Source organism: Petromyzon marinus, chromosome 29 (genome assembly GCF_048934315.1).
Source record: "Petromyzon marinus isolate PM22_M1 ecotype Great Lakes invasive population chromosome 29, UKy_Petmar_22M1.pri1.0, whole genome shotgun sequence".
NCBI lineage: Eukaryota > Metazoa > Chordata > Hyperoartia > Petromyzontiformes > Petromyzontidae > Petromyzon > Petromyzon marinus.
Window position 1 is genome coordinate 3,646,357 of NC_133695.1, and position 25,075 is coordinate 3,671,431.

At 50.7% G+C, this 25,075-nt stretch overlaps 1 protein-coding gene and 1 long non-coding RNA gene across 3 annotated transcripts; one reads left to right on the plus strand and one right to left on the minus strand.

Moving 5' to 3' along the window:
- Positions 1-2,862: 2,862 nt before the first annotated feature.
- On the minus strand, positions 2,863-15,862 carry CRLS1 (cardiolipin synthase 1). Of its 2 annotated transcripts, XM_032962942.2 has the most exons (7): positions 14,895-15,860; positions 13,982-14,119; positions 12,788-12,917; positions 11,490-11,575; positions 10,546-10,614; positions 9,772-9,863; positions 2,863-8,762 (listed from the first exon to the last, which is right to left on the minus strand). In XM_032962942.2, exons 1-7 carry the CDS (start codon positions 15,666-15,668, stop codon positions 8,672-8,674), a joined length of 1,380 nt encoding a protein of 459 aa, XP_032818833.1. In that variant the 5' UTR covers positions 15,669-15,860; the 3' UTR covers positions 2,863-8,671. The 2 variants fall into 2 exon arrangements, with proteins under 2 accessions (XP_032818833.1, XP_075926582.1); XM_076070467.1 differs by lacking the exon at positions 2,863-8,762 and having other exon boundaries at positions 9,813-9,923; positions 14,895-15,862.
- Positions 15,863-16,154: 292 nt separating this feature from the next.
- On the plus strand, positions 16,155-16,619 carry LOC142929335 (uncharacterized). The gene is made up of 2 exons (XR_012945615.1): positions 16,155-16,244; positions 16,426-16,619. It is a non-coding gene; the product is annotated as an uncharacterized LOC142929335 (long non-coding RNA).
- Positions 16,620-25,075: the final 8,456 nt, after the last annotated feature.

Here is a 25,075-nt window from a genome sequence, read left to right on the forward strand (position 1 = left end):
TGTGTGCGACATGTGTGTGTATCTGTAGTGTAGCAGTAGTGTAGCGGTAAGCACCCCGGCGCCCCGAGTTCGATTCCCGCTCACGGCTACCCAACAGCAGTGACGGTTATCTGAACCGGTTCTGGGCATCCCCTAGGTCGACTCAGCCTCAAATGAGTACGATGTGTAAAAAAAACACTGCCACTGGGGAGACAAAGGCGGCCGGGCGTGGTGCTGGCCATTCACCCCCTCGCGTGCCGTGCTGGCCACCATAGGTGCTCGTTGACAGCACTTACCCCAACAGTCCGTTAAGGCAATGCGGGGAATGTCTTTATTTTTGTTGCACACCTGAGATGTGTATGTGTGCGCGTTTTATTTGTTCACCGTTAACATAAAGGCGAGTTTAATTTAATATCCATTTTCTTCGGTACGAGGGAACGGCGGCGCTCCGAACGGTGGTTCAGCGCGCTGCGCTGTGAAAGCTCAGCCGTGGGCCTTTGAATTAAACACACGGCCGGTGACCCAAACGCTGCAGCGCCTCCAGTGACTTGCGGGACGGATCGCCTGCAAGCGTGCGGGCGCACGTGGTGGGCTAAAGTGTGGGCACGCCCATCTCTTACAAGCACGTCTGGTTAACGTGGAAAAGAGTAGATCCCCATTCTAGATGGGGTTTTTTTTTTTGGGGGGGGGGGGTTAGATCGCGTAAATGTATGTGTCGTTAACACCCACCACCCGACAGCCAACTAGTAAGGGTTTGTCACGTAAACAGAACGTGGCCAATTCGTCACTAGTACAGCAACACCGGTGTGTTGGAGAGCCAAGCCACAACATTTACAATCTGAGTACGACGTTTCGCCAACAATCACAACTCGCATTGATGAAGCTAGCTTTGATGAAGCTGGTTGTAATTACTGGCGAAACGTCGAACTCCGATTGTAAATATTGACTTGGCTCTCCTACACACCGGTGTGCTGTACTAGTGACGAATTGGCCACGTTCTGTTTACGTGACAACCCTTACTAGTTGGCTGTGTCGGGTGGTGGCGGGTTTTAACGACACATTTATATATTTACGCGATCTAACCCAAACAAAAAAAACTCTTATTATGGATGATATTGGTCGCGAAAGCCTGCCACGTGTTAAACAGAGTAGATCTCAGTGGAGGCCCTTCTATCCGCAGAGCCGTCCCACGCGTGACGTTACCAGCATACTCTCTGCACTCGAGCGGTAGCGCCTGACGCCGATCGTGTGCGTTGAACCTCTGTCGCGCCGCACACTCAACGCCTCTCATCATCATTCCTCGCTCGTGAAGGAAAAACAAAAAAAATATCCCGCCGCTCGCCTTCTCCCGCGAAGACCGCTCGACGCGTCTCCCCCCTCGCTCCCGGAGGGCTCCGACCCGCGTGTGCCACCAACGGAGCACCAAACGCGCACGCAATCCTGGGGCCGGCAATCAGCCAGAGGCGACGACGCAAATCAAATGACAGTGATCCGAGTATCCCCACCCGCCCTCGCCAACGAGAGCGATGATCAGATACAGCTGATGGTGATCACCATGAGAATCATCACCATAATCAGCAGCAGCTGATACACCACTCGCCACCGATTGTTATCCATGGGCAGGAATAGAACTCGGAGTGCTATCATCGTCGTCGGCAGAAAATAGAGACATCCGTTGCTTAACTTACGCTTTTTGCCAACGCGAGTCAGATTTGAACCAGCGTGAAGTATGGTCAAGCAGCCCTTTATGACCAAGGCGGATTCATCCATCGGCGAATTGTCAACGGCTGTAAATTCTCACCATCATCAGCCATGATCTATCAACTGCTGGGTGAAAGTCATCCCCTAAGCCGTCGGTATTTCCCACGGCATTGCGATGCAACGATCCACCTGGAAGCTGCACGTCATGCGACGACGTCGCTCGTACATTAAACTTGTCGCGCCGGATGATGCCAACCGTGCTCATCGGAGGTGCGGGGGGAAGGACAACTAAAGACAAAAAAGCAGTTGTAGAGAAATTAGTTTGTCAAATCTAGGCGATGATTTAAACGTGCATTGCTCCGGTTGCTTCCGAATATCGGACAGGCGTTCCCGACGGCCGCAGAAGCGCATCTGGAAGGGCCGCGCGATGTGGTGACCACCGTCTTTTGTTCGATGGCGAGCATCCAAAAGCCGCTGCTGCTGCTGCGAGGATGATCGGAGTTCGCGTGACGTTTGGTTTATTGCTCATTGTCATCTGCGTGGCATTCCCAGGCTGTCACCCATCCGAGAGCTGCGCTGACCGGGCTCAAAGCGGCGTAGCTTTCGAGATCACCACGCGGTTCATAATAAAAGTTTTTGGGTTAGATCGCGTAAGAATAAATGTGTCGTAACCCTCCACCACCCGACACAGCCAGTAAGGTTTGTCACGTAAACACGCCACTTAGTTGACTACTTCAGCCCACCGGTGTGTTGGAGAGTAAATCGACACTTTGCAATTTGAGCAGTACGACGTTTCGCTGGTAATTACATCCGGCATCATCGGGCAATTTGCCAGAATAGTGAGGCAATTCACCTGCTTCCGGTCTTAAACAGAGCAAGATGAGACCAGAAGCTTACACTACGTGTTAAATCCACGCTGGCCAGCGCAGTTTGGTGAAGGCAGCGAGCGTGCGACACTGGGAGCTCAGAAGTCGGGCGGCAGTTGCATAGCGCTGCCCAAGTCGCACGTCGTAGGCCCGCAGCAGCCTACAGCAACCGCTCTTCGCCGGGGGGTGAGCCGCTCACCCCGTGCGCGATCCCGCCAGGCTCAACACCAGCTTAGCTCCTTCGATATGACGACACCGGGTGCACTCAAGAGCCATCTCCTTCTCGGGCTGATCAAATAAGTCACAGAGCACGGCGTCGAATTAAATACGTTTATTTAAACAAAGCTAGCATTACTCTTAACCAAAGCAGGTCGGGCCGATTGAACACTCATTGCCACAATGGACTTCACGCGTCTCTCTCCCCCCCCCCCCCCCCCCCCCCGTTGTTCAACGGCAGTAAAACAGCGAGCAGTGTGGACACTGGGCCTCCAAAACACGGCTAACGACGCTCCTGCCATTCGTACATTCATCTGTGCGGGCTAAACGTTCGCCAAGCGGCAGTTATTCCCGTAAAAGCCCCGAAAGCTGGCATCGATATCGACGAGTATGAGGCTAATTATTCACAACTGCGAATTCGTTTTGTTTGAAAAGCGTACTTTGGCCTCAACACCGATTGACAATAATTCTGTCGCACAACCGCGCATCGTCGCTGATCCACGCAGCACGTCTCGACGGTCTACGGATCTCATCGTCTTTCACCTTGTTACCTTATCTCGCAGCTCGTCACACGCGGCGGATTTCGGCAGGCGAGAGCGCTCAGGATTTTGCACCGTGGATGCCAGTCGCGTCCGCCCTGCGTTGACTACAAAAATACATCTCTTTTTTAAATCCTCACGGACGAGTTCCCGATGGCATCGCCAGTCAAAAGTATACCTGTGATTCAAGTCCAAGTACGAAGTGCAGCTCCAATAACCACGCTTCCATGAACTACATAACTCGAGGGACTGTGGTTTTCCCACCCACACTCCTACCTAACCACCCACCTACCCAACCTCCCAGTTTCCATGAATCTAGACGACTCAAACTGGACGCCCGTTTGCGTGGTAGCCCGAATTCTCCCAATGTCGCCGCTTGGCGTTGCCCGGATTCTACGCGACAATTCTGTTTTCTGAGCAGCGTAAATGGTAAATTTCCAGGGTAAGAGCTGCCCCAACTCGCGTGATAAACTCTCCAGCAGACTCGTACCAACCAATCGTGGAAACTCAAAGTGCCTGTCACCTCGAATTCTTGGAGCAATGAGACCAACTCGAATTTGAAGTTCATGCAAATAAGGTATTAAACGTCCAATTAAAGGCCAATCGTTGCATCTATCTCACACTCGTACAAATTCTCCTCAAGTGCTTGATCGACAGGAAGGCGTTTCAATAAGTTGCAAGTTTTAATAATCGTGTAACATATGTCAAAGCGATTTGGGTGACCGCTGCGCAATGAATGGGGCATGACCCCAGGGACTCACGTGTCAATAAAGCCATCCTATCCGTTTATATAAAAAAGTTCCACAATGTATACTGCCGCCACCATATCGCAGTTTCACCCTCAAAACGGGCGAAACCGAATCACAGCCCCGCGGCTTTTCTAATGTGCAGATGTTCAAGGGTCTTTGATCACATGATACGTCTGCCACCCAGTGGCTAATTCTGGGATGGATAAAAACCAATTATTGCACAATCGTGCCTGATCACACCTTGCTCTCGGTGCGTGATTTATACGGAAATTGCACCAAGTTACAGAATTGCTAAGTCACTGGTTGAAACATCCTCGCCTAATTTACAGCTTAAAAATCGAAGAAGAAAATTCAAACGGTGCATTACGCCACGCAAAGAAACACTTCTGTCAAACGACGAGAAGCAAGGCATCCCTTAGTTGTTCTTCTGGTACAAATAACCAACACGCTGCCCGTGCATTAGCAGTTGAGAAGAAAAAGACACCATTATGGCATTGTCAACAAAATAAATGTGGTTAGACCTACACGACCCAAAGAGATATGCAGCTAATAAATTCACAGTTAAAGGCGGTGTTGACGTTTGTGCCGCGGTCACACGGGAGGGGGGGGGGGGTGGAGCATCCCGACGACCGCCACCGCCGACGCCAAAATAGGCTTTCACGACGGCGAATGACAAAAAAAAATCCGCCGAAACCAAAACCGCGACTCCGATTTTTCAAGTAATTCCTTGAAGCTAAAAGGGTTTTGTTCTCAAAAGCACCACGTTTAACCGACCCACTTCCCGGCGGCTAAAGCGGACCCGTCCTCGCGAGGGGCTGGCGGCGAGACGGGAGGGCGCGTAATGGAGGTTGCGGCGGCGTCCTCCATGAACAAAACCTCCCGCCGCGCGGCGTCCACGCACCAAGGCCGGGTCACGCAAACGTCGCCGGCAGAGGAGGCCGTGCGAGCAAAAACTTTGCCCCCCATCGTTCAGAGTGCCGCGACGGGAGATCGAGCCCGGGGACCGTTGGAAACGCCCAGCGTGCGAACCAAATTGACGCGGCGACAGCAGTCCCCCGCCCCCACCCCATCCCCTAGAGTTTGCGTAGAATCCAAAACCTCGCGAAAACCTCGCGAAAATCTGACAGGAGGGGGGGGGGGAATTGTGGGACTGCATTAGTGCGTAAGAACAGATCTATGCATGCCGCTGCCATTAACACACACTTGACTAATACACTGCCGGATATCGTTGGCTAATGGGGTATTTTCTTTTTTTAACCTTGGCCCTTCATGGACCATAGAGTTGGTATTTTACGGTGCTGTAAATGAAATGTCAAAAATGTTGACAGTTGAAGATGCAGTTTTGTGAAAGAACAGCTGGGGGAGCGGTGGTTCAGTGGTCAATGCATGAACGCAGCGATTCCCAGCTATGGCTAACATCAGTGGTGGGCCACTGGCCCCCCCCCTTCACCAACCCATGCTGGCCAGCGTGATGCAGCATGGCCAAACAACCTCCATAATCGACACAGCGGTGGCCTAACAAAGGGCCGTAAATAAATATTACCGTTGCCCATCTGCGGTTCAAATCCACCGAGGGATGAATGCCTCCCCCATGCCACCAACCGAATCTCTCGCGGTCCTTACGACGCAACGATCCGACTCGCTCCTGCTCGCGTGCCCATCTCTCATCGCTCCATCTGCGCGGTTGTGCGTGCCACAGGGCGCATTCCCTCCATTCGCTGCAACTCCGCCCTTAGTCTCGCCCACCGTCCGTCCACCCTTCCGCGCGACAGGTGGCGCACAAGCCCACTTGCGTTTCTGACGCCCGTAATCTACAAGGCAGGGGTGATGGGAGTGGTTGAGGGATGTATTTTGCTTAACGAGTGCGGTTGCCCAAGGCGGTGGAGCGAGATAACCACTCGGATCTACACCCCATCACACACGCACGCACGCGGCTCCCGTGTGGGGTGCGAGAGCGGATCGGCATTACGATAATGCTCAGGTATAATCACTCGCGGAGTTAATCGACCGCAAGGATCGCTGGCGACGGGTGTAATTCTTTTTTTTGTGAAAGGCCATTAAGTCTGTGTTGAGAATCTGGCAGGAATTGTGATACACGGCGAGAAGCAAAGCTGTAGCTGGTACGTGGAACACGGTCCCGCAAAATCGACCAGCGCGCAAAACAGTATCCACGGCGAGGTTGACCGGATCAATAACGTGCAGCCGTTTTGTCAATCCGCTGCTGGATGAGGGCCACGAGGGGGGGGGGGGGGTCATGCTGGTGAAGGCGGGAGGTTAGACGTGGGAGCGCAGATCAGTACAATGGATTTAACTTCAATTGCCCTACCACTGCTCACCACGTATCCCCACCAGGTAGGTCCACCACATATCCCCGCGGCCGGTTCGAACGATCGGACTTTGCGCCCATCCAAACGCTATCAAGGCTCAAGACTGTTTAGTTTCCGAGATCCGACAGGGTCGGACGCACTGCGGATGATTTGGTGACGGGCGAAGAGCCCAAAGTGGCTGAATCATCCGCACGCCGTGTGCTTTGTCGGCGGTTACCAGCGTCCTCGTTAACCTCCACTCAGCCCAGGACGAACGGAATACAACGCAAAAATCAATCAACAAATTGACGTGCAGCCTCGGCGTTACTTAATCGAGCACCAATAAGGCACAGGTCAAATTAGGCGCCATTCGCCGATCGGTAGAGCGTGCGGTCACGAACCGTGGACAGCTACCCTGTGTCACACTCGTTGCGCACACAATAAACGTACAACCCTTTGCAAAGCCACTGCTTGACGAAGCACGCCACCCCCACCCTACCCCCTCCCCCCCCCCCCAAGTCGCATCATGGGGGTTGTATGACCATACTTCACCACACCGATTGGTGCGGCTTGGTGAAGGGACGGTTCAGATATCGCTCGACACCGATGTTAGCCGTGGCCGGGGAATCTACTTCACAGCGAAGTGCGCTAACCGCTGCACCGCCGCGCCGTCCATCGTCACCGTGCCCCAGCAACGACGAGTCGAGCGATCGATCAAACCGCTCCCTTGGAACCGCCTGCAACTGCTTTGTTGCGCAACAAGGACTTGTGTGGCCGTGCCCTCTACCACATGCCCCGCCCTTTTTCCGGTTAGCTCCACCCCCCCCCCATCCCGCCCCACCCCGCCCACGTCAGGATTGCAATGACGAATCGCATTTGGCAAACGTGCCGCGTGATTTAAGTACGTCGCGACGAGTCGTCTGCGAGCAGATGGCCGTTGAGAAAGTCGAGTCCGTCTCTGCTGCGAGTGGCCGAGTTGCGCGACCGCTCGCAATCGGTTGTGGAGAGACGTCCACACATAACCAAATTCAGTGGCGTGCAAACAGAGTTGCGTGGCCGATCGCTCAGGGGCGGGCCCGGCGTTAGGTTCGAGGCTGCGGCACGATGCAAGGAGGGGCTGCCTGCGAGATCCAGAAGTCCCTCCGCAGGTTCCACCACGCAATAAAATCCAAAGGGTCAAAGTGATTTCCTGTCCGACCGAGAGCGGGGCAGTGAGTGCTCATCAGCTGTTTAAAGCGCCGAGCCAGTAGAAATTACACGTTCATATGACGGGGGCAGGTATTCTCTTGACTGCGGTGCATATTTTATCGACCGCAGAGTGACGATGGGCTGAGCCAAGTCTCAACCCGACTGGAATTTGAATATGCGACCTTCCGATTGAAGGTCAAGCTCTCAAACAGGATCATAGGTGAGCAAGCCGATAATTCAAGATACATTCGCTTCAAAGACATCGTGTTAAGAGGTACAAAGGTGGGTAATTTTGTGATTAGCAAATGGAGGTTAACACTACGGTATGGGGGGGGGGGACACATCTACATTAAATTACACCTACATTCAACATACCCCCCACAAAAAAACTTTAAATCAAAGGGTTCACGAATAACATTGATTGACCGAAGTTCACAATGGCTGGTTGGATGTCAAACAAAAAAAAATCTAAGCAAAATTCCCCTAACCCCCGCCCCTGACAGCACACAGTGATATAGCATGGTTGGCATGGTTGGCATGGGCCTTGGGTGCAAGGCAATGAAATTGGAACATTTTGTCCAAACTACATCGGCTGGTATACAGGAGGTCGTGGTTTCGACCATTACCCTGACGCATGTACATTTGGAGTTTGCATGTTCTCTCTCCCAGTGGCCGTGTGGATTTTTGTCCGGGTACTCCGGTTTTTCCCTCCACATTAAGAATCAACGTGTGTTCATGGGAGTATTTGGCTGCTGTAAATTTCCACGTGATAAGTCACTTCGTTGACCTATCATTTGTGGCCAGGTCGCTTCTGAAAAAGAGCGAAATATCCCAGTGGGCCTTACCTGGTAAAATAAAAAAGAAAATGTTCATTGCACCCCGGTGCAGTTGCACCACCTGCACACTCGACAGCTAGGCCAACGAGCGCCTAGGCTCGGCTAAAACTAGGAGACATGAACCGGAGCAGAGAGGACAATCTTTCCAATGTGCAGACGTGGCTTCGCCCCGACAGCTGCAACGCTCGGCACTGAGGACGGCAGACGTCTTGACGCGGCCTCTTTCCATCTCCCCCTCGCCACCCCCCTCCTCTCCGCCTCGAGTGGCGGGCGGGGAGACCCGGGGCTCCGTCACTTGGTCCCGTTGAGCACGCGGACCGTCTGCCGGCCGTAGCGGTAGTAGCTGTAGCCGGATCCCACAGTGGTGAGCGCTGTCACGTACCTAGGGCGCACAAACACAAAGATCCCCCCCACTCCGTAGGCTGGTTGGGGCAAGTGCTGCTCGCCAGAATGGTGTAACGAGGGGGTGCGGCCCAGCCCAATGGCCAGCCAGCTGCCTTTGTCTCCCCAGTGACGATGTTTAGACGTCAACATACGAGTGGCCTAGGACCGGTTCAGATACAACACGCTGCTGGTGTTAACCGCGGCCGGGAATCGAACTCAGTTCAGCGGTTTCGTCGCAGCGTGCAACCACTGTGCTGCCGCTCCACGCGCACACAGATCCACACTCGAACTGGGACCCATATCTTTCCGACAGGGTCTTTGACCTGGGCAGTTCACCAGCATAGGTCCACAAGCATGTTTGACTCTGGCGATGGACGACGCCGTGTATCCAAACTGGTCCCGAGTTGTTTGCGTGTGCTTAACCATCGCTGCGGACGTTGTGCTGGAGCAGAAGGCCTGATTGCAACTGGACCTGCCGCTGTAAATGTCGTGCAATGCGACTCTGCCCTCTGGTGGTGAAACCGCGTGTGAAAAAAAGACCAATGCAAGCGCCGAAGCCATCGACTGTGCGAGCATTCATCCACGTTGAGACGCTGAAAACTGTTTTCTTTTGAACCGCTTCTTGTGTTTAGTTTGTTGTCCTTCCCCGCAACTCCGATTAGCACGGTCGGCTACGTACGGTGCTAAATAAGTTCAACATAGATACATTAGGAAGCCACTGGAGCGATGCACTTTCAAATCATGTAAATTGAAAACTAATTTCTTTAGAACTGCTTCTCGTGCTTAGTTGGTGGTCCTTCCCCGCACCTCCGATTAGCACGGCTGGCTCCGTACGGTGCAAAAAAAAAAGTTCAACTTTTGTCACTGCTGGATGTGGGACTCCCTACGCTGTGCTGTTCGTGGTCGGTGGGGGGTTTAGGGTGGTCAGTGCGGGTCGGCGAAGGCGGTGCAGTGCGGTGCGTCGCAGTGTGGTGGCGGTGTTGGTGTGCAGCGAGGCGGGGAATCACCAGAGCGCCACCAGCAGGGGGCTGTCCATTTGGTGCAGCACCGGCGCGGCCAGAGACGCGGCCACCAGGAAGAGCTGAACGGCCGTGTTCACCTACGCGCGCACGCACGCACCGTCAAATGCGCGCGCACGCGCAAAGATCCCTTGTGTCGCCTACGTAAGGCGTGGGGGGGGAAGTACCGTGAGCGAGCAACTTTTAAGGCCTCAACTGACTTACACCAAGGTCAGAGGTTGGCAACCTGTGGGTCCGAAGCCGCATGCGGCTCTTCAAGGACCGCTTCGTGACACGTCAATATATTCACCACGTGCACTGCGCCTCTTGAAATACTGAAGGGTTTTTTTACCGAAATCGAAAAAAATGGCTCTTGTTATTGTTGTTGCAAGCCCCTGACCTAGGCACAGTTACCCATAAATCCACGAAGATCCCCTGTATAGCCTTAACAGACTGTTGGGCAGGTGCTGTTCGCGAGCACCTATGAACGCCGGCACAGCACACGAGGGGGTGGGTGGCCATCACCACGCCCGGCTGCTTTTGTCTCCCCAGTGGTGATATGTTTTACATACCGTACCAGGTTCTCATTTAAGGCTGAGTGGAAACAGGGGAGGCCCAGGAACGGTCCAGGTAATCAGCACCGGTGTTGGCGGCCATGAGCGGGATTCGTATTCGGGTCGCTGAGTCCACGGTGCAGCGCGCTGACCGCTACACATTCACGCTTGGGATTGTCTTACGATCGATTGAAAAGCTGTAATTGGTCCATAACATGTATCGACTTGCCTTGCTGATGAGCGTTGGTTTAAGCTGGGCAGTAGCAAAACGTGGATTGAAGTATCGAGCCAGGGTGCACTAGAAATATATAAAACGACACAGCAGCAAGAACAACGAGTTACATACGCGCTTATAAAAAGCGCTGCGGGTAAGCAGGGTACTCGGCACGCTACCCGTAAAAAAATAAAGACAACATAAGTCATTTAAATTCAACGTGCAACAAATACGCACTGCGATCGCGACTCCTCAATCGAGATCATCAGAATGAATGGCAAAGCGGCAGAAATTTTTTGTGCCCGAAACTAAATGTGTCCAACTTAATTCAAGTTAAAACTTCACTGCAGTTCTCGACATCGGCAGTTTTTTTTAATTAACAGAGCGCAGCACGATAGGCAAATAATTACATGACGATTTCCCTTAATAATGAAGATCAACAAGCAGAGGCGCCCTAATGAAGAGAGTTTTTAATCAGCGAGCACGAGCCGCTGTGACACGTGAATAAGAAATACGGACACTGACAAAGATACTGAAACAAAAGATGAAGAGTGCGCAAACAAGCGTGGCGAAGAGGTGTACGCTGGGAATTACACCGGAAGGCAGAGGGAAAACAAGAGGTCATACGTAAGTGAGAAACGTCTTATCGACAATTAAAAATGCAAGTGGGTTTTTGCGCAGTACATGTCGCTGTAAGGGATGACGGCTGGGTGGTCGAGCCTTACTTATGACAAGAGTGGCAGCCAAAGGAGGGAAACAAACTGGATAGGATGCCCACTGTGGAGACGGGGCGATGAAATCTGCTCGTGTGCAGGAGCAAGGTGCATGGATCGTTGCATCGCGCGACCGTAAGCGACAGCTGGCAGGAGGACAGGGATGCTTTGGTCCCAGCAGTGGATAGATCATGACTGATGATGATGATGATGCTGCTGCCAGTGCAGGTTTAGTGCGGTACTCACTGGAGGAGGCACTGTGCGGTAGCGCACGTAAAAAACAGCGCCGATGAGAGCGATGTCCCTCGAAATGATCAGGGCGGTCAGCGGCACTGTCAAACACACAATAGCGCCACAGTGGTGCGATGTAAACTACTTCGCCTGGGATATAGGAGGTCGTGGGTTCGATGTCGACCCCGACGCCTGTAATATTTGGAGTGTGTATGTTCTCCCCGTGGTCACGTCGATTTTTTTTTTCCGGGTCCTCCGGTTTTTCCCTCCACATTTAGAATCAACGTGCGTTCGGAGTATTTGGTTGCTATCAACTTCCACGTGATAAGCCACTTCGTTGAGCTATCATTTGTGGCCAGGTCGCTTCTGAAAAAGAGCTGTATAACTCAGTGGGCCTTACCCGGTGAAATACAAATAGTTTAGATTTGAAGCTTTCGTGACTGCAAGGATCCATACTCTTTCGTTCTATTCGGTAAAGTCACGTAGGTAAAAAAATAAATAAAACAAAAATCTACGTGACTTTACCTAATTACCTAATAGAACCAAAGAGTACAAATAGTTTAGTAAGTAGTTTAGTTTAGGTTCGTCACGGTTTGACAAAAGGGGCCGTAAATTATTATTTAAATTAAGTGCGGGTAGTGTGCGAGACCATACGAACCAGTGTCTCTGAATGTGGGCAGGTGGCCGAGTGGCTCAAAGAGGTCAGAGCGCTGGAGATGGCACTGCTGAGAATTCAAACCGGGTTCTCAAGTGTCTTGATTTGAAGGCCTTGGTCCAGTCACCAATAATTACTTTCTTTTTGATCAAATGCAAGCTCTTAAGAAATGAAACAAATATTGGCATGACCGACATACGATGAACATTACTCCCAGTGGCATGAAACAATATATATGCCCTGTGGTAGGACAGGTTGAAGAATGCTGCCCTCTATTTTGTGGACCAGAGGTCACTTGAAGGGATCTCAGAAGTAGTTCTGTGATATTTGCTTCTGGCACCGTTCGTCAAACAACTGCTCTGCGAGAGCTCCCAATGGACACATCGTGTCATGACATGAAGCTGATAGCACAATCCGAATAAACTTGGGAGTAAGCAAGATGGGGAAAAATATTAAGTCGAAGTCATTTGTCACTGGGTGCAGGTGTACACCATGTGCTCTCACAGAGCTGGACGAGGGCAAGTGAGAATCGTCACGTATTCACCTACGCCGTTAATTTATATCGAGGAGAGCCTCGCTAAATGAACGTTGACAAGGTCGGCCAGTGGCGCAGGATAACATCTGGACTGCGCAGTGAGTGGAGCAAACTCATGCTCACCAGGAATGAGGTGAGCGCAGGTGAGGCTGATGTAGAGGACGCTGATGAGGATCTTATCTGCGAGAGGGTCGAGGGCGCTGCCCAGCGCCGACTGCTGGCTCGGCCAGGTCCGTGCGATAAATCCGTCCAGCTGCCGTCGGACAAAAACAGGGTGCATCGAGTCCGTAAGCATGGGTATCTTCCCGGACATCACAGCACCGTTTTCTTGGACACGCATCACGGACCGTTTCACACGGGATGCTGAGACATTGCTGAACATGCCCACGTTGACATCAGTACACTCGGTTCGTACTCTCGTCTGTGAGGTCCTCCTCCCTTACATGAGTCCACTCTCTCTGGGAGGGTCATTTTACATCAAGACCATCTCTCTTCCGTACACACTGATTTACAATGTACGGACAACATAGTAAACCACTGTAGTCTGCGCTCCTTCATGCTGAAATCTCCGATTCCTGACCCTTGCCGTGCCCTGGGTATATCAACAACTGACGTCTCTCCTGTGTCGCGTTACACTCGGCTACATAAGAGTTATGAATGGAAGTGTTCTCATAGCATGGAGGCATGGCAAACCCAACGATTGGAACATCTTCTTCGTGGCATTTATTCCCACTCACATAGAGTAAATCTCCCTCCTCCGCTTCCTCCACTCATCTCCCTCCTGAAATGAATAACACCTGATGCATGCCCTACAAAAAAGTTTTTTGTTTTATTTTAATGCCAACTCAACTGAATCAGTGCGAGTGCCCCTTCTCTTCCTAATCACTTCCGCACCTCAACCAATATGCCATGGGGAGGCCAAGTGTCTTACAACTCTTCAGTCATTCTATTTTTTCCTCGACCGCTGCTACGGAGCCTGCATTTACCAAGGCTTGGTTGGGACAACACAACGGTCATATAATGATTCGAACATAATATAATTTTTTCAATGTACTGTATATAAAAATAAAAGCACACTAAAAACCTACGTGCCCGCTCGCAGTCCCTACTACCTGAGTGAGGCACTGAGTCCAACCTTCTCCCCCCTTCCCATAACCTACTGAGGTTCCACGGAATTTCGGAACCCCCCCCCACGCTCTCCCTGCCTTTTACCGGGCTCTTGAACAAAAAAGCCAAGCACGCAAGTGTTGAGGATGAGTGCGGGGGAGGGGGGGGGGGTGCTGGACGCAAATAGCGCTGGGGGAAGGCGCGTCGTACGAGGTCGGTGACGCCGGCCAGCAAGAGGAGCCCCAGCGCCAAGCCGAACTCCTCGTCGGCGACGAGGCACGCGATGACGGGAGACAGCGCGATGCGCGTCACGCACAGGGCGTTGGGCACCGTCCAGGGGTTCTCGTACTGCCACGCACACCAAAAACAAATGCCCACCAGTCGAATGCAGTACTCTCAGATAAGGTGGTAATATAATATAAATGACAAGTATAGAGCGCCTTCGTCCAAGGCGCTTGACAAGAGCTTACAAAACGGTGACAGAATGGAATGATTTTGATGGTGGGGGGGGCGTTCTACTCGGACTGAGGAATGAGTGACTGCCAGCGAGGTACTTCAAGAACGGGTAAGGGAGGGATGTGAAGGAGTGGATGGGTGAGGGGAGGGAAGAGGATGGGCAACAGATAAGCGGTGAGGCTTTAAGAGAGGAACGGAAGGAGGTTAAGGAAGGCTACTTAATATGCAAGGTAGGTGTATGAGAATGAAGCCGCTATCTCCGTCCATCTGTCTGTAACGTGGAGGAGTGATAACTTTCGTAGTGATTATCCGATATGAACGAAACTTTAGAATCAAGTTGTTTTACTCTTACGGACTTATGTTGAAAAACGGTCAAATATAGTTTAGGATTTCCACAAAACTTTGTGACATGCCAGACCAAAAAAGGACTATGGCCTGACAGGTACCAGTGGGCGTCCGTACTAATAAACTTCTTCCGAGGACAAACTCTTTTTACAACGCGTTACGTAATCCAAGGTTAAGTATGCTTTTAATTAAAAAAACGCTTTAAGCATAAATAACAAAAAAGAATGTTTAGGAAAGTTGTATACTACTGCAAATATATATAAAACAAAAAAATGACGGCTAAATTTCATTTTCCAAATATGAAAAAACCGATGGTAATTACCAGCTCTGAAAAGATGTTCTCTTTGGCCGAGTTGCCGGGAGCCCGAGTCCCCGAGGCAGCTCCCGACGCGTCGCCCCCTCCTCCCCCACCCCGAGTGTCGCTTCCCCCGCCGCCCTCCTCGGGCCCTTTCGCCCCGGCGGAGCGGCTCCCCCCGGCGTGAGGGGTTCGCGCTACGCCCCTCCAAGTCGACCGCAGCAGGGGATGACCCCAGCGCCACCCCGATGTGACGACTTGGGGGGACCTGAGCGACCGTTCACTCGGACAGAGGCCACGGTGGCGGCTGCTGCTACTGCAGCTGCAGTAGCAGCAGGCTTCGCAGGTGCTCCTGTTGCCGAATGAAGGGGAGCGGATGGTCGTGGTGGCTGGACTGCCTGGTCTCCTGAAGTGTCTCAACGACGCCACATAACCTCGTGTTTTTCCCACGACAGAGGGTGAGAACAATGGGGGTGACGGTGACAGTGATGACGATGGTATTGTGGAGCAACTGGACAGAAAGGTGGCGGGACAAGACAGGAAAGAGGGAAGAGAGGAGCAGCACAAAGTGGAGAACGGCGATGAGGAGGTGGAGAAGGGCAGGAGGCAGAAAGGGGATTTTGATTCAAGTATCGATGGCGGCGACAGTGAGGGGGATAACAGTGACGGCGAAGATGACGACGGCGATGATGACGGTGATAATGAAAGAACAGAGGAGTGTGAGAAGGATAAACAGAAGGATGAGGAGGTCGACGAGGAGCGGAGGCACCGACCAAGCACTGACATCGTCACCATCACCATCTTCACCCTCTTTCAGCGCGCGAGTCCGACGTTACTCATGTCCGTTGTGCTGGAGGCGCCCGGTGCCGCTGTTGTTGCTGTTGGTTTGGTTGTTTGTTGTCTCTGTTTACTCTTACGAGGACGAAATCAACAACAACAACTTTAGAGCGGACAGCACGCGGGGCCTGGGCGCGGCCATGATTGCTGCCGTAAAGCAGCGCGACAGCTGACGAGGTCGAGGTCGTAAAGTAGATTTTTGTCGCGTGCGGTGAAAGTTGGTGGGGGGGGAGTGTCTTCTATTTTTTTACGACGTTTTACGACAAACGCATTCAACGTCCAGGCTTTTGTCAAGGTCATTCGGTTAGCGTGTCACCTCAAACCAATTGCGTGGATGACAGCACATGTCGCCATCGCTATCCTTCCCGCCTGATTACACGCTTCAGCCTCTCCGGGGGCGTCGTCAAAACAAAAGAGAGGCTTGTTGGCCCCGTGGGCTTTACTTGGTGAATTAAACTTTATGAACTTAAAACTTTATGAATGGAGAGCAGACCCCCTGTTTTTGAAACATCGCCACCATCGCCACCATCCATCTCTCTGGTAGGCATTGGTAACACTCGCGTTTCACGGCCAGAAGAAGTGCATCGGTTCGAGTTTTGACGAGGGCACCTTTCTCTGTGTGTGTGTGTCCGTTGAAATTTTGTGTGCAGTATCCGTAGCCAACCGTGCTAGTGTGGAGTTTGTGTATTCTCTCCCTCTCTTCTGCGTGGGTTTCCTCCAGATTCTCCGTGTTCCTTCCAGAGCAACAAAGCATCAACATGCAACGCTACGCAACCAGCATTGGCAAAACATCCCCACGCTCAGACGTTGTCTGGAAAATGACTCAATTGGGATGAGAGAAGTTACAAGCTGGTTAGACAAGAACGAAGCAGTACTGTGGCTGTGTCCTAATAAAGTGGCTCTTGCCACATCGTTGTCTTGAGTCGTTACGATGCCGTCCTTGAATACAAATCAACTCCTGCCACCGAACACTGCCGATTCCAATTCCAGGACTGTCGGGGTCAACAACGGAGAGGTGTCAACCATTGGCACTCCCTTCGTCTCAGAAGTGAAGAGAGGTTAGGTAAATATAAACAAATAAATAAAGAACTTGTTTAACTAAAATATTGATATTTTCACTACTATATCTTCCCCTTGGAAAACAATTTAAAAATGTTAATTTTATTTAACTTGCATTGTATTTAACGGCCCTGCACGATTATATATATTTTTAATTAATTAGTATGTTAAATTTAGATTTAAAGCTTTCGTGACTGCAGGGATTCATATTCTTGGTTCTTTCGGTAAAGTAACGTAGAAGGGAAACAATAAAATAATAAAAATATAAAACAATAAAATTCTCACGACGTTTCGACTGCAACACAAGCAATCATCATCAGGTGTGAAAACCACAACAAGAAAAGTTTAAAAAAGTGGCGGTTATTTTAACGTTAGCACCACGGAGAGAGATTTGACAGTTTGTTCAGATGGACGAGTCCATCTATGTTCGGAAAAGAGGAGGGGGGAGACGAAAAATAATGGATGCGGTCTGAAAGCCACCTTAAGTGTGATCAATCAATTAAGACCCGAAATGGTTTATCAAATCCTTCCAATGATTGCTAAGCCAGAATCCGAACATAGATGGACTCGTCCATCTGAACAAACTGTCAAATCGCTCTCCGTGGTGCTAACGTTAAAAATAACCGCCACTTTTTTCAAATATTCTTGTGGTTTTCATACCTGATGATGATTGCTTGTGTTACAGTAGAAACGTCGTGAGAATTTAATTGTTTTAGGTTTTTATTTTATTGTTTCCCTTCTACGTGACTTTACCGAAAGAACCATGAATATAATTAATATGTTGATTAAAATTCCCAAATCCCAATCTGTGATATTATGGAGGAGCGGTCTTGCAGTGGTTAGTGCATTGCGTGGAAAAACCCGACAACCTGAGTTCGATTCCCTGTTACGGCTAACATTATTGAGGAGTGATACTTGACCAGGTCCTAAGCCTCCCCTAGGTCGACTCAGACTTAAAATGAGTACCTGATGCGGTGTGTAAACGACAGCACTGGGGAGACAAAGGTGGCCGGGCATGGTGTTGGCCACCCACCCCCTCGTGCGCCGTGCCGGCCTTCATCGGTGCTCGCTAACAGCACTTGCCCCTACAGTCTGTTGAAGGCTATACGGGGGATCTTTGTCTTTGTGTCTGTGTGTGTTGGTATGTGTATGTGGTTGTTAGTGGTTGTGGCGTCAAGCCTCAGACCCTCCCAGCTCCTTTTCATGAAACACGAAACTAAACTTCACCGTCTCGGCTGGACCAACATCTGGCTTATATTATACGCTCACAGACGCACACACACAGTCACACATACGGATACACATACGACTTAGGGAGGTCTTCATCTAGCAGTAGAACGATCAAAGCGATTTCCTGCTCAAATAACATTGGGGCGGTGCCTGTTTGCAACCCTGAGCCAGTGGTGGAAATTCCATATTCTCATGGTGGGAGCGAGTCTAACCCAGAGGACATAGCAACTGTCGATTTTCCCACAATGTGGTGTATGCATTGTATCGACCCCAGAAGTATGATGGGGCGCCTCGTTCTCACGCGGAAGAGCCTGGCCGCTGTTAAGACGCATACGCAACGCGCCCGCACGTGTTTACAATGTGTCCCAATTCGCTGCTATTGCTTGACTGCCGCCTTGTCTCTCTCTCCGTCTCTCACACATTCGCAAGATGAGTGTCCCTTGCTTTGGCTCTGTTAGTCTCGACCGCCGGCCGTCATCCCTCACAGCGGCGCTCTTCACTGCAGGGGTCCTGCGAGCCACTGACGGCCCCTGATGGCCTTTAGTGCGCCCCCCCGATAATGCGCAACGAGTGAAAACACCTCCCCCCGTCATGCCGTCAAACCCCCCAAATGGTTTCAAATTTGTGGCGGCCCTCACACTGATGTCGTCTTATCGGTGAAAGTGGCCCCTCTCTGGAAATGCGTGAAGAACGCTACCTTACAGCTACGCGTCCTGCGCAGAGGCAAGGAAGATGAGGGTCGTACTTGTCACGAATCGATTATTTTGGTACGGTCTGTCTCGTTTGTGTTGTCCGTTTCCTTTGCGTTCAGTCGTTTTTGTTCTGTCTGACGTTGATGCTTTCCTGTCGATGTCATTTCTCTGTGCGTGTTTTGCGTGAGCCGCGCGTACCGCCGATTAGAACGGTTGGCTGCGTACGGTGCGACAAAAAGTTCAACATACATACTCTTTGGTTCTTTCGGTAAAGTCACGTAGAAAAATAATAATAATAGATCACGACGTTTCGATCGCCACACAAGCGGTCGTCCTCAGGTGGGCAATACATACCTCGTCTTTCAGTGCAATTACAAGCCACGCTTCCTTGCGCAACTTCTCAGCTGTTGTTCCAATTTCTTTGTCAATATCCACAAACTTCTTTTGCACCGTACGTAGCCAACCGTGCTTATCGGAGGCGCGGAAGAAGGACAGCAAACTTAAACACAAAAAAAGCAGTTCTAAAGAAATTCGTTTTCAGTCTATATTTAAAGGCGCAAAGCTCCCAGCGGCTTCCTAATATCGGGATGAAGAGCGTTCCAGACGGCCGCAGAAGCGCATCTGAAAGCGCGCGATGCGGTGACCGCCGTCTTTGTTCGGTGGTTTCAATGTGCCTGCAGACAACATTTTTCGATCAGTGCATGTATTACCTGCTATCGCGTGGATCAGACACATTCACAGGGAAAACGGCGTCGTGATCATTATTAGTATCCCATGAGTTTCCTTATGGGCTTCTTACTCGTGTGCAAGCGCTTGATGGATCGTTACATCGCAGAATTGTGACAGATGGTGACGACCTTCATCCAGCAGTGGACTGACCACGGCTGATGGATGATGATGATGAGATGCCCAAAGTAGCAACTATAGAACGCAGTAATGTGCAAGGACTAAAATGATGTTTTACTAAAAGTGAAGAAAATGTTATCCTTGCAATAATGCGTGCAATTCATCACGCTTGTGCCTTGAAGTGCGCGTCTTATCAAAGGCAGCCGTAGCTACAAAAAAAAAGAAGAGACGAAAAATCTAAAAGAACCCCACACAAAAAAACCTGAGAGCACATTCCTGGTGATGTTTACCATGTGCGTGTAACGTGTGCGCGAGCCTTTACGACAAATCGCCTCCAAGCTCAACTTATTTCCTGCCCAGAGGCGAAATTACCTCTCCCCTACGCTCTCTCTCTCTACCCGACAGCGATTTCCAGTTGTGGTGGGTGATGGGGGTCGTAGCTAGGGAGTTGTTTGGGGGGGGGGCGAGGGGGGGGGGCGGTAGAGGCTGGGGGTGACGATGGGAATAGCGACGACGGACGGGGTGGATGGTGGTGGAGGTGTTGATGGTAATGATGATGAGTTGGTGATAATCGTGGTTAGTCGTAGTATTGGTAGTGGTTTTAGTGGTGGCGATGGCGCTTGTGGTAACGTTGGTCGTGCTGCTGGCAATGCTGCTCGTGATAGTCGGTGATGCTGGTGATGATGACACCGGTGTTAACAGTGGCGATCGTGATGGTGGTGATAGTGGTGATGATGATGCTGGTTGAGATGGTGCCCGTGGCAGTCGTGATGATGGTGGTGGTAGCGATGGGGACGCGGACACCTGAACTCGGGTGCCGAACAAACTCAAAGGCCCCCCCCCCTTACTCCTCACCAGACCCCCAATCATCCCCCCCTTTCCCCACCTACTTCCCCCGCCCCGTGTCTTGTTACTGATTGCGCCTCGGAGGCCCGGACTTGACGCTGCTGTGGATGCGAGGTGACGGCTCCGGCTGTGATGGAAGTGGGGGGGGAGCGGCCAGGTGGGCGCGTGGTGGTGGTGGTGGTATCGAGACTCGGGCGTGGGCCGCCGCCACCCACCCCTCACTGTGTGTGAGGTTGTGTGTGTGTGGTGTGTGTGGGAATGTGGGAGCGGTAGTGTAGTCGTTAGCGCGCTACGCTACGAACCTCGAGACCCGAGTTCGATTCCCGCTCAAGGCCAACACCAGTGACGATTATCTGAACCGGCCCTGAGCCTCCCCTAGGTCTACTCAACCTGAAATGAGTACCTAGTGCGGTGCGTAAAAACACAGACCACTTGGGAGATAAAGGCGGCCGGGCGTTGTGCTGGTCTCCCACCCCCTCGTGTGCCGTTCCGGCCTTCATAGATGCTCGCTAACAATACTTGCCACAACAATTTGTTAAGGCTAGATGGGGAATCTTTGTGTGTGGAAGAGAGCGGTGGCGCAGTGGTTAGCGTGCTGAGTCACGAACCCGGCAGAGACCCGAGTTTGATTCTCGCTCACGGCCAATAACAGTGGCGAATATTCGAACCGGTCCTGGGCCTCCTCTAGGTGGACTCAGCCTCAAATGACTACCTGGTGCAGGGTGTAAACACTCGGGAGACGAACGCGGCCGGGCGTGGTGCTGGCCACCCACCCCCTCGTGTCCCGTGCCGGTCTTCATAGGTGTTAAGGCTATCCGGGGGATCTTTCTCTTTGGAAGAGAGCGGTGGCGCAGTGGTTAGCACACCCGGCGCGCCCCGATGTCAATTACCCGCTCACGGCCATGCAGCATTAGTAGCGAGTAATATCCGAATCGATCCTGGGCCTCTCCTAGGTCGACTTAGCCGTGAACGAGTGCTCGTTGCGGGGTGTAAACGTCAGGGCTTGAGATACGAAAGCAGTCGGGCGTGGGGTTGCCACACCACCCCCGCGTGCGAACCGCTGGCCTTCAAATAAATAAAAAACAATATCCGAAATGTATAAAAATGTTAAATGATTAAATTGTAATCTTCGTCGTCGTCGCCATTGCCCCCTGCTGCCAAAACTTGGCAGGGCCCTCCAGAAAAAGTCAGTCAGAATGTGTTTGTTTATACTGGAGTAATCCGATGAGCTATAAAGCTCTGTTTGACAAGATGTCCAGTATTTCACAGATGTCCAGTAGTGTCAGGACACAAGACGAATAAATGAAAGCATTATTTATTTATTCGAATTGCCTGTGGCGGGTTTCACGACACATTTACATATTTACGCGATGTAACCCAAAAAAAATCAGTATTGTGGAAAATAAATGCTCCCGAACAGCGCTTGCCCCAACAAGTCTATGCAGGCTACACATGCTACCTTTGTCTTTATAAGATAACGCTGTGTGTGTGTGTGTCTTGGGTGTGTGCCGTGACCTGCCAACGGGCCATCGACACTTCACGTGGCCTCAAAGTCAAAATGCACATTGCATGGAAGGAGCGCCGTAGCAACACACTCACACTTTAAGTGTAACATGCAACAATTCCAGTACAAACGTCCCCTCGTATAGCATTACACAAGTGTGCATACAAACACGCACATGCCCACACACACAAAGATCCCCCGTATATCCTTAACAGATTTTTGAGGCAAGTCCTGCTAGCGAGCACCTATAAAGGCCGGCACAGCACACGAGGGGGTGAATGGCTAACACCCAGTGCCTAGATTAAGCTAGTGCGGGGTCTGTAGCAAATGTTCTAAAGGGGCCCTAAATAAAAAAAAAACACGTAAATATTATAAACAAATTTTGTACTTGCGTAGTAAAGTAATTGTATTTTTTCATTTGCTGTACAGCCACGACAAATCGCTAACCTTAAACACCCAGTCGTTCATAAACGTTGAAGGCAGTATAGTACTATAGTAATAGAGCAAGTGCAGAATCACTTAACCGGAATATATAGCTTGAAAGCATTTAGCGCGGGGCCCTTGAAAGTGCGGGGCCCGTAGCATACGTAGCTACTTTTGCTACTGGGATCATCCGGCACTGCTGAACACCACGCCCTGCGTCTCCCCAGTGCTGATATTTACACGTCGCAACAGGCACTCGCTTACGGATGAGTCGACCTCGGGGACAGGCCCAGGACTGGTTCAGTTCGTCGTCATCGAATATTGGCTGTGAGCGCAGCGCGCTAACCACTGCGCCACCGCTCTTCCCCACGCGCGCACACGCACAAGAACACACACGAGGGAGAGAGAGAGAGAAATGCAGCTGGGAACTTGGAAGTAAAATTAGCAGCACGTTGTAGCCCTCGTGTTTGTAATCAGGAGGCGAAATGTTTCCTCTGATTGGGTCCTCGGAGCTCAGGGCTGCGAGTGGAGCTCGGGAAGGCTCCGCTCGCCCCACCCCCGCCTCTGCCGACTCCCCCCGTCTCGCCTCTCTCCTCCCCCCTCTACGGCGGCGGAGTCAGCGCGACCACAGCAGCCGCGAAGTGCGAGCGGCTCAGCTCGCTGCTGCCAGTTCGTGTATTGGATTAGGAGACAAGCATTCCTCGACAATTCATTATATTTGATACGATTATACTGGTAGGAAACGTCGTCGTGGACTGGAAGCCCAACCGGGATTAATTCACACGAGGCAGGGGATTAATTGTGTATGTCTGTGGATGTCTGTCCACGTGTATCCGGACACCCGGATAAAATGGGAGGGGTGGGGCTGGGTGGAGAGGGGAGGGTGGGGAGGGGCTGGGGAGGGTGGGGAGGGGAGGGTGGGAAGGGGCTGGGTGGGGAGGGTGGGGCTTGGTGGGGGGTGGGGAGGGTGGGCCTGGGTGGGGGGTGGGAGGGGTGGGGCTGGGTGGGGAGGGGCTGGTCACCCCGTGGTGCCCTTATAAAACTCAACGTGTAACCTACTCACGCCGGCTTGTGCCCGCCCTCACAGTCGGGCAATATTTGCGGAATACACCACGTGGTGCCACCGTTGACCCTGGCCATTGACCGAGCAACCCAACGTTCCTACCATCTCCCTCCGCAGGAATGTGTTTTAAGTTTAACACGTAGGCTTTCGCAACCAATATTATTCATAATAAAGGTTTTTGGGTTAGATCGCGTTATTTATAAATGTGTTGTAACCCTCCACCACCCGACACGGCCAATCAGCAAAAAAGTGTCACGTTGACAAAAGACAAATAGTTCACTACTTTATCCCACCGGTGTGTTGAAGAGTGAATCCGCAACATTTACAGTTTGAGTACGACGTTTCGCTGGTAATTACATCCAGCATCATCGGTCAATTCGCCAGAATGGTAAAGCCCTCACTTGCTCCCGGTCTAAAATAGCGCAGCAGGGTGACGTCATAATTTAACTCATTCAGGTGCAGTGGTTTGAGGCGGAGGGGGGGTATTGTAATTATATAATCGATTGGTAATCAGTCAATGGTTATGATTAGTAATGAGTTGTAGATTAGTAATTAGTTGTAATGTGTGTTATTGTGATTATTTGCTACATTAGTAATCCGTTAATTAGTATGTTTTCCCTATAAGGAATTGTAATATGCATTATTTAATAATACGCTTCCAAGCCGCACTAAGCCTGTAGCTGACAGAGCGATTAAAGTTATTTCTATTTCTCTCAATTTCAATGGATTCTCTAATTAGTCTTTGCCAGTAATAATTCGTTTTACACACCACTTCAACGTCATCAAAATCAATTGAGTGTCCTTGTTGACAATCATGTTCTGCCTCTGCCGACAGTTGTGTTTGAGATAATTTAATATTTATTTGGTGTTCTTTTAGTCTTATGCTGATGTTACGTCCCGTCTGTCCAATATAGCATCTGCCACGTAAACAATTAATCCGATATGCACCTTCTGTTGATAATTTAGGTAATTCGTCTTTAGTGCAAGATACTAGTTTTTGAATGTTGTGTACTGTACTAAATCTTAAATTTTACTGTAATGTTTTGCTTTTGCAAAACACTGGCTAATTTGTCAGTTACTCCTGAGATATATGGAATTTTAATTGTTTTAACAATCTGATCGCTTTCAGCAGTGTTGCTTTGTGATCGTGATTTGGCATTCAGTGCTCTGTTAATTTGAGTATTATTGTAGCCATTCTGTCGTAATGCTTCTTTAACGTGTTTGATCTCTCTCATTAGACTTTCACCATCTGACACTGTGTTGCCCGATGTATGAGCGTCTTGATAAGAGAGGATTTCTGAGCTGGATGATGATGCGAATCTGCATTCAGATAGGCATCAGTGTGCGTTTGCGTTCTGTAAACGCTGTGTGTTATTTTACCGTTTAGGCCATGTCCAAGCAAAATATCTAGGAACGGGAGTGTGTTATTCACCTCCATTTCCATGGTGAACTGGATGGCTGGGTTTTGTGCATTGAGATGATTTAGAAAATCAGTAAGTGTATCTTTACCATGTGGCCAGACAACCAAAGTGTCATCCACATATCTAAACCAAAAAGATGGTTTTAGTGAGAGAGATCAAACACGTTAAAGAAGCATTACGACAGAATGGCTACAATAATACTCAAATTAACAGAGCACTGAATGCCAAATCACGATCACAAAGCAACACTGCTGAAAGCGATCAGATTGTTAAAACAATTAAAATTC

What these genes read in the sequence shown, in the direction of transcription:
- CRLS1 (XM_032962942.2), bottom strand. Translation starts at nt 15,668, where the DNA reads ATGGTGATGGTGACGATGTCAGTGCTTGGTCGGTGCCTCCGCTCCTCG. An exon ending in CTGCGCTCACCTCATTCCTG is followed by an intron (nt 11,576 to 12,787) that starts GTGAGCATGAGT and finishes TGTGTTTGACAG; the next exon opens with TGCCGCTGACCGCCCTGATC. An exon ending in CCCCTGCTGGTGGCGCTCTG is followed by an intron (nt 8,763 to 9,771) that starts GTGATTCCCCGC and finishes TGTGCGCCCTAG; the next exon opens with GTACGTGACAGCGCTCACCA.